Source organism: Scleropages formosus, chromosome 18, assembly GCF_900964775.1.
Source record: "Scleropages formosus chromosome 18, fSclFor1.1, whole genome shotgun sequence".
Classification (NCBI taxonomy): domain Eukaryota; kingdom Metazoa; phylum Chordata; class Actinopteri; order Osteoglossiformes; family Osteoglossidae; genus Scleropages; species Scleropages formosus.
Genome location: NC_041823.1, coordinates 21,693,912 through 21,702,701, shown reverse-complemented (window position 1 = coordinate 21,702,701; position 8,790 = coordinate 21,693,912). Strand labels below are relative to the sequence as shown.

Below are 8,790 nucleotides of genomic sequence, written 5' to 3'. Positions count from 1 at the left end.
AAATCGAAAATCCGTAACTATAGTATCATCTTTTCCTCCTACTAGTCTCCGCGCGAGTCTGACCATAAACTATGATTAGTACTCTTAAATGTTTCCTATAAGAAATAGTATTTCCTAGATGATCTTCATCATACTCACGAAAGAGACAATGCGTGTGGTACAATAAATTAACTTTTTGAAAACTTTTCTCTTTTTTTTTTTTTTTATTTTCCTGAAGGGGTGTGAAGCGTGTTCGTGAAACGAAACCAAACTGGCAAAGTAGTTTGACTTGAAGTCAGTCAGCGCTGCGCTCTTTGCGCTCAATCCCGGCAACTGCAACCATGATGTTTACATTTACATTCGCATTTATTCATTTAGCAGATGCTTTTTGTCCAAAGCGACGTACGTCATCTCAACAACGGCACAGTTTATTCATTACATTAAGAAAAAGAGACATAGCAGCTGCAGACATGTGTGACTCAAGCAAACCTAGTTTTTTACCTACCGCTTGCTGAACTGAGGTTCATCGTTCAAGTAGGTGCATAAAACACAGGATAGACAAATCCTGATACCCTCCTACCATTTTTTTTATTTTTATTTTTATATTAAGATACGCAAGCAAGCAAAAACAGTGCCAGAGTAGTGGCTGATAAAAGGCTTTATCTGGTGATGGTCGTGAAGTTACGGTGCATTAACATTTACACTGTACATGAGCTGGAGAGATCTTGGGCAAAATGGCTCTGGAAAAAGGTGAGTTTTCAGACCCTTCTGGAATGTAGACAGTTTCTGCAGTTCTGAATGAGAGGGGAAGGTCGTTCCACCACAACGGAGCCAGAACCGAGAACCTCTGTGCTTTACCTTTCATGCCTCATGTTATTTGCCTATAAGAAAATGTCAGCAAGCAGCAGTGGTTCTCTAAGCACACAGTGATGACCACACTAACAACATTTCACCAAACAAAGTCTACCAAAATTGTCTGAGTTGCCCTGCTAGATGTAACTTATTTCAGAAATGTAAAAATGTCTGACTTTTGAATTTTTTAACAAGTAGGCCAACTTTAATGTTGGAATTACAAGATGTATACATAGGACAGAAGACATCTCGTGCGGTTTTGGAAGCTTTGGGTTGTTTGGGGGCATTTAGTGAGACAGAGCTTCCTGAGCTGGATGTGACTCATTTCTCTGTAATATGGGGGTGTCAAGCAGGTGCCCAGGCTCCCACCAACCTGGCATGGGCAAGCAAGCTTGAAGTACAGACAGATGTGATAGGTCTTTCCACACTTGACCATCTTTCATGCATTTTGGATGGAATACCAACAAGTTCCAGACTTTTTTTTTTTAAAATTAAAGATTCAAAAAAGAACCCTAATATGATTGCCATTACCAGTGACTTGAAACAGAAAAATGTTCAGTTTTCCTCTTACTGCGGCATTTAGCTTTAACATGCTAAGCAAGTTTTGCACTGCTGTTGACTCATATTTACTGCCTGGAAACCAAAGCCCAAAGTAACTGCCATGCACAGTCAGGCTATGATGTTATCAGTACTAGTCACAACCCCTTCCCCTACCCGAACCCTTTCCCAACACAGAAAAGCTCTGTACGTTTCCTCAACTAGTAATCAAACAGTGCTTAAAACATCACAGAGATCACTTTTAACTAAGCGCCTGTCCTAGTCATTCTCCAGATAGTCTGCGACCCTCACCCTGTCACGGAATCACTGGGCAGGTACACCCTGGATGAGATGCCAGTTCCTTGGAGGGAAGCCATACACACACCACAAGCTATTTTATCAGCACCTGAACTGCATCTATTTAAATCATGGCAGGAAACTCACACAGACACGAGGACAAGCAAACTCCACACAGAGTGAGCAAATCCAAACATTTGTTGATGTAATGCAATTTTTGTATTTTCTGAGATGTATGTCGCTTTGGAGAAAAGTGTCTGCTAAGTGACTGACTGAATATATGACATTAAAGACAAGATAAAAATGTTACAAATATTGTTATGTATCTTACAAATATTGTGATTGATAACTGCTACAGTGTTTGCTTTGTCTCTCCTTCCTTACTGCATCTCACAATAGTTGGAAATTTTGAGCGTTAATTGCAAATTTACTTAATTCCAGGATGCATGACAAATCAGATTCTAAAATAATTTTAGAATTAGGAGAATTCAGACACAAAATGGTCAGCAATGGAAATTAAAAATCTCACCAGAAATTCAAAATACTCAAGACTAACATGTATGATGAGTAAGAAAATTGGAAGTACACCATATTTTTTGTCAAGACCCTCAAATAATGTAATGATAAAAAGCTAAAAATACAAACGATCATCCCAGATATGTGATTTAAAATGAAGGTACAGACAATGTGAAGCAGTTTTATTAAAACAATTTTCCATTTGAGAAAATTCAGACACAAAGTAGTCAGCAATGCAAATTAAAAATCTCACCAAAAGTTCAATATACTCAAGACTAAAACCTATTATCACTAAGAAAAAAAGTACACCATATTTTCTCTCAATACCATTGGAGAATGTAGTAAATAAAAATACAATCATCCCATATATATAAGTGATTTTAAATGAAAGTATAGACAATGGGAAGCAATATTACAATGATACAATCTGTACTTTTTAAGCAATATCTAACAGGTGTAAATATTTTCTCTATGGTTTAAATGCCTGAAACAACAAATTTAAATGTTTTTAACAATATAGATTCTGAATTTTATTCTTTTGGTGTAAGAGATCAAGGTCCTGAATGTATGTAAATCACTGCACAGCACGGCCTGTGGACAGGGTTTGAAAAGAAGAAAGAAGGTGCAGAACAGTCTGGACTAGCTCTACATTTTCAATAGAGGAGGAAAGTGGAGGCCAGAGGCACCAGTAGGAGGAAGATGCTTTCCATGATGCGCTGAGCATTGTTGCACAGGTTTCCATCACAGCAGCTTATGTTGACACCAAGATTCAGGCCAAGTTGAGCTGACACGTCAGCAGCAGCAGCACAAATATTTGAAGAAACGCAGCCTTGCATGGTCCGCTGTGAAACTTAAACAAATCACAATATGTATTAATAAAAACAATAAGATTTCGTTTGCCCCGAGACAGTGAAAAGGTGCTATAATGCCTGTAAATCATTATTGTGGCAAAGTTATGATTCTGATTGTTCTTTTATTGTGTACTGTCAACGTAAGGCAGCTTACATTAATTGGTCTGTACTCTAAGCAACTTACTACTGGCATAAAGCTTGTTGTTGCATGTTATACTGGAGCAACTAAGAGTAAGTACCTTTCTCCTGGGTGTTACAGTGAGAGCAGCACTTTCCAATATCAAGACAATAAACGTGACCACTATGCCACTACTTGTTTCAATAAGTTAAACACAGCACGTCAAGCAAATATTTCAGAAATATAATGAGTGAGTGCTTAATAATAATAAGCTAGTACCGAGTGAAACTACTTTCACTGCAGCCGAGGACAAAATGTGTATTTACTCAAGTAAAGAATTTTTAAATGTGAAAGGCTTTCGATAAGTTTTTGGCAAGAATCACAAGTGGGTTCAGTCAACACTAAAATGATTTAAACTGATTAGCAGTTTTTTACTTGCAGATTGTACTGTATTTGCAGTGATTTAAAAGGGAAACACATAGTCTTACAACAATTAACAAACAATTAATTAAATGTAACTTGCATCGTTACATTTGTACACTAAGCTATACTTTCAACTGTCCAGGTATTTATACAGCTGGGTAATTTTTACTGGAGAATTCAGGTTAAGTACCCTGCTTATGGCTTTACAGGGACAGGATTCTAGTCAGGGTCCGTTGAGTGGAAGGCAAAAGTTGTAACCCCTACACTCCCTGACCCCATGTATGTGGAATGGGAGAAGTGTTACTCAGATGTAAAAAAGCCTAAATCTCAGCTGTGGCTTTTGAATGAGGTTTAATCACAGTTTATCCTCTACGATATTCAGACTCGGCTTTTACTTTCCGCATTTGTTCTTCGCACAATTTCTGCACAACTCGCCATCAAAGTTTATAACAAAAAACACTACTCGTGAAAAATTTGCAGCACAAACCTTACACTCTCTATACCGGACATAATGGCATAACTGGAAGTACTGTAGAAGATGCATTTATTCAGTTTTACTCCTACTTTAAAACATTTTGTGAATTAGCTGAAAAGAATTAACAGAGCATTTGACTTAAGTTGGTGGACCTTTTGCTCTGCATATGAAAAGATGTGGAAAAATAGCAGAGATGTGATTTTTACCAATGAATCATCTATTCTTAACAGAAGTCTTGGTCTGATTTTAGTTCCACTTCATACATTGCTACATCATTTTTTTCCCCATTTCCCCCTATTTTGTATGCATTTAACTTGCTTTGCTACTCAAAAGATTCTTACCTGTAGCATTGATGCAATTGTTTTCATTTCCCAGACAGTTAATAACTGACGTGCAGTCATTATTGAGGTCACAGCTGAAGCACTGTTTCCCATTTGGGGAATTTTGTGCCAATGCTATAATAAAGTGCAATAATAAGTAACAAGTACTGAAACAAAAAGATAACAGTGGTAACTTCCACTACTGAAATACTGACATGGCATAAACACCAGAAACGTAAGGCAAAGATTACATTAAATTTTACCATTCTTTTTTTCTGTCCTTCATGGGTTATATTTGTTATTACAGTTTGCCTATAATTTGTGTCTTCAAAGCTTGTGAAGTTGAGGGAACACTATCCTACATGTTACCTAACACAGGGACAACCAAAAATTGTTTTTCCTGTGCCGTATCTTTAGATTTTATAAAATACAATGTTATATGAGCTTATCTCATGAGACTAGTTCTCTTTAAACTGTCACCTTGAAGTCACCCGCTGTAATAAAGCTCCACAAGCTCTACATGTTTTACCTAACATTTACTACACAATAATGTTCCCTTGGCTTTAAGTCTATGGGGAGGATTAATTATCAGCTGCAATTTTAATACTGACTGTAGACATGATCAAGCCATTTATGTGTCAGACGTACACTATAAATGTATATCGCAGATTTATATTTGAATAATAAATACCAGGAGTGCTTTGACTGTTGCAGAGATCAGTGCTACAGCACTTGGTGTTCACTGTTGTCCTGACGATTCCAAAATTAATGGAACCAGAGATACATAGTTGAGGTGTTGTGCAGAAGTTTAGCGATGTTTCAGTCAGCACAGAACTTCCTGGAAACCAAGAAAATCACTACAATTGTGTTTGTTAGATTTAAAAATGCTAAATTACATGAAAAAGAAAATATCATATTAATATTAAGTTACTGTAAGGGCTGACATTAAATAATGAAGGAATACAATAAATTGCTACATGCTATTAATTATTATTTGGAGTAATCATGTTGAAAGGTTGAAAAAACAAAAACATGTCTTTGGTATTTCCTAGCTACTGTTTACAAAGTCTAGGCAACATACAAATATATATTTACAAATATAAACATATATTTTATAAACTTGTCACATAATGTTTCCAAGCAGTTACCAATTGTATTTTCTTTACTTGAGTATTTCCTTTATTTACTCCTCTGTTTCACCCTCATGGACAGTGTCACATTGCAGTCCTACCTTGGAAGACAGTAACTGTTGAACTTTGACAAGTGTTTGCAGAGGATGGACACACTGTAGTCTGTGTGCATTGTCCATTGGAGTCAGATGTGCATTGGTAGCAATTCAGTGGATAACCTAAAATAAATATCTGTTATTAATAGAAATTATATTGTCACGACTCACGGGGATAATACCGCTCCTGGCCAGAGGAGGCGCCACTCAGTGCCCCTGGCCCAGACCCATGTATCTGTTCACAATCTCATAGGTTGCCGAGGTACAAAAGGAGCAAGCGGTGGATGACCGATTGCGGATTCTTAATCAGCATTTTCATTGTGATTTCCTTGCGATTAGCAGTCTCCCGTTTCCTCAGTTTGTTCCATAGGTGTTTATGTTCCAGTCCCGAGTGCCCGTCTTGTCAGCCCCAGCCTCAGTCCTGGTCCAGTGTTCCAGTCCGGTATTTCGTCACGCTTCTGGGATCAAGTCATACGCACAGATTCGCGTTTCACTGTTCACCTTTTTCGAACACATTGTGTGTTTCCTTGTCCTGTGTTTCTTGTTTCGCCTCCATCGAGTGCTTAAATACAGTCCGCACAGTGCACTTCTAATTATATCACTCTGCACGTGGGATCATTCTTCTTTTCGTCCGTGTTCGGATGTAACAGCAACGCGCATCCGCGTCGGACTCCCGACCCGTCCTCACGCTACAAAATTAATTTATTAATGATTAAATGAAGTACAATCAAACCAATATTAAAGCAAAATATATGAAAAACACAGTTTGTTGGAATGGAAATCATGTTTTAAGGTGCCTTTCCTAACAGACAAGGCTGACTAGACTAAATATAATTGTTTATTCTAAGGGAAGGCGGCAGTCCTGGTGGTAGTCCGGCGGTATACCTTTTGCCATTTCATGGTTTTAAGCCGCTCCAAAATCTTTGAATATGGCTTCGGTAGATCGTTCAACAGTCATCAGTTATTTATGATGGGGTTGTGAGCGGGGGGGGGGGCAGAAGAACTTGAGGGATGCGAGGTCCAAGGATGCCAAGCTATGTTAAAGCTGCTCCATAGGTTGTGCTGGAGTTCATATTGCCATGAGATGGAAAAGCATTTAAGATTTGAATTTAATGCGGGAGAGATACTGCATTAATTTGTAGTTGCTGCTGCATTTGGTCGGTAAATATGTGCTGAGCCGATACACCTCACAAGAGACAAGGAGCTCAGCTTTCGCCCAGGTACTTCTTTTGTGGGTCAAAAGGTTCTGTAAAAGTGACACTGACAGGCAGCACATTTAAAACAACAAATAAATAATGCACAAATTGGAAATATACTTAATAACTTCTCCGTGTGGATATAAGTGTGACTCATTGTCATGATTTACATTTTTACATCATCTATGATGTTCTGTAGACTCAGGTTTTCACAATACTGCAGACACGCTCATGCCATGCCATGGTGTGTGGGTTGGTAACACTACACAAGAGTTCTTTGGAAGTTTCTTTGAGAAAAGCATATGTTAAATAAATAAATGTAAATTTAAAATCGAGCACAGCATTCGGGGTAAGACAGGATACGGGTAATAAATCAGTGATTTGTGATTTTTGTTACTGAAGCTGTCCAGGTTGAGCAAGTAAGGGCAACAGTCATGAAAACGTCGTCGCTGTGAGCCTTTTGAAATTTAGTTTCTTTTTGGGTTACTGCAGTTAATTGTATTTAATTTTAAGTACCGAGTGAAGTGAAAACAAGCATTTTCATAATAATTAATAATAAACTTGCAACTGCTTAATGTAGCCTGCTTTGTTGCATCTTCCGTGTAACTAAGTTTAGTTACAAAACGCGCATTACTTTGTATACAATCGGAAGCAAACTGTACTATGGTACTGTACCTTTAGAGAAGGTCGCACAGGTGAGGATGAGCTGGAGGAGAAGCTTCATCTTGAGTTGTTCGTGTGGTGCATAAGTGAGTCGTTTTTCCGTTTTTATACCTATCCGAGGAGTGACGCAGAAGGGGCGCGTTTTCTGACAGACTAACTTAAGTTAATCAAGGTCTAATTTCTTGTAACTGATCAGTTAAAAAATAATGGAAAGTAAATGTTAATGTTTAAAAAAACTATTTAAATTTTGTGGGACGTTCATACCTCTCTCTCCAATTTGCTGTGAAGTGGAAAGAAATAATTGTATGCGATATTGTTTAAACCAAAATCAATAGTATAAAATAAAATATATAGAGAAGTTAATTTCATTGATATTAATATAGCGTAATTAACAGACTTATATAAGACATATGATAAAGCATATATGATAAAATTAGCATATAATATATAGTAGCATATATGATAAAGCATATGAGCGCCTTATAAATTGAACTGAATTAATCTGGACTGGGATCATGAGCTGAGGTTTGTTGTTTGTGCTGTTTGTAGGCAAATACCATCAGTTTAACAGCGGTAGTTTCAGTTTTGTCAGCGTAAATTTATAATTTTATCATGCTACTATATACACACACACACACACACACACATTTTCAGAACCGCTTGTCCCATACGGGGTCGCGGGGAACCGGAGCCTACCCGGCAACATAGGGCGTAAGGCCGGAGGGGGGCTACTTCTTACAATTAATGTGACACAGGGCGCTGAACAAAGGCAAAAGGGCAAAGAAAGAAATACACACACACACACACACACATTTTCAGAACCGCTTGTCCCATACGGGGTCACGGGGAACCGGAGCCTACCCGGCAACATAGGGCGTAAGGCCGGAGGGGGGCTACTTCTTACAATTAATGTGACACAGGGCGCTGAACAAAGGCAAAAGGGCAAAGAAAGAAATACATATGCATGGAAAATAAAACTCGGTTACAGACGAGCGTTAAACACTACCAATGCATTTATTAAAGCTAAAGTATTCCTACCGGCCACGGAGGAAAGGAATCAAAAAACTCCCAACTGAAAGTAAAGGGAGAAAAAAAACACCTCTGCTCTGGGGGTCCAAGTGCCAGTAGCTAATTTCAGGGTTTATGAATGGACAAAAAATTATGTGTACAGACCATCATCATTAGACACAGTTGAGTGTCTAGTCAAGTGAGAAAGAGAGCTGTAAAACCAGTCTAGAAATCATAATAAAAATAAGTATCTCGAACAGGGACAGAGAAGGGTTTTTGAAACGGCACAAACGCAGCACTAATAAAGCATGAGGGATTTCTTTGTTTTTT

The 8,790-nt window shown here is 38.1% G+C and overlaps 1 protein-coding gene across 1 annotated transcript; it reads right to left on the bottom strand.

Moving 5' to 3' along the window:
• Positions 1–2,669: 2,669 nt before the first annotated feature.
• On the bottom strand, positions 2,670–7,568 carry LOC114909115 (lymphocyte antigen 6D-like). Its single transcript, XM_029245928.1, has 5 exons — positions 7,465–7,568; positions 5,600–5,716; positions 5,060–5,206; positions 4,390–4,503; positions 2,670–3,031 (listed from the first exon to the last, which is right to left on the bottom strand). The coding sequence occupies exons 1-5, from the start codon at positions 7,511–7,513 to the stop codon at positions 2,835–2,837; spliced, it is 624 nt and encodes a 207-aa protein (XP_029101761.1). The 5' UTR covers positions 7,514–7,568; the 3' UTR covers positions 2,670–2,834.
• Positions 7,569–8,790: the final 1,222 nt, after the last annotated feature.

Excerpts from the sequence above, each read along its gene's own strand:
- LOC114909115 (XM_029245928.1), bottom strand. The coding sequence starts at position 7,513 with ATGAAGCTTCTCCTCCAGCTCATCCTCACCTGTGCGACCTTCTCTAAA. Across the intron at positions 5,207-5,599 it reads AACAGTTACTGTCTTCCAAG|GAAGTTCTGTGCTGACTGAA; the intron begins GTAGGACTGCAA and ends CTTGGTTTCCAG. Across the intron at positions 4,504-5,059 it reads CAACAGTCAAAGCACTCCTG|CATTGGCACAAAATTCCCCA; the intron begins GTATTTATTATT and ends ACTTTATTATAG.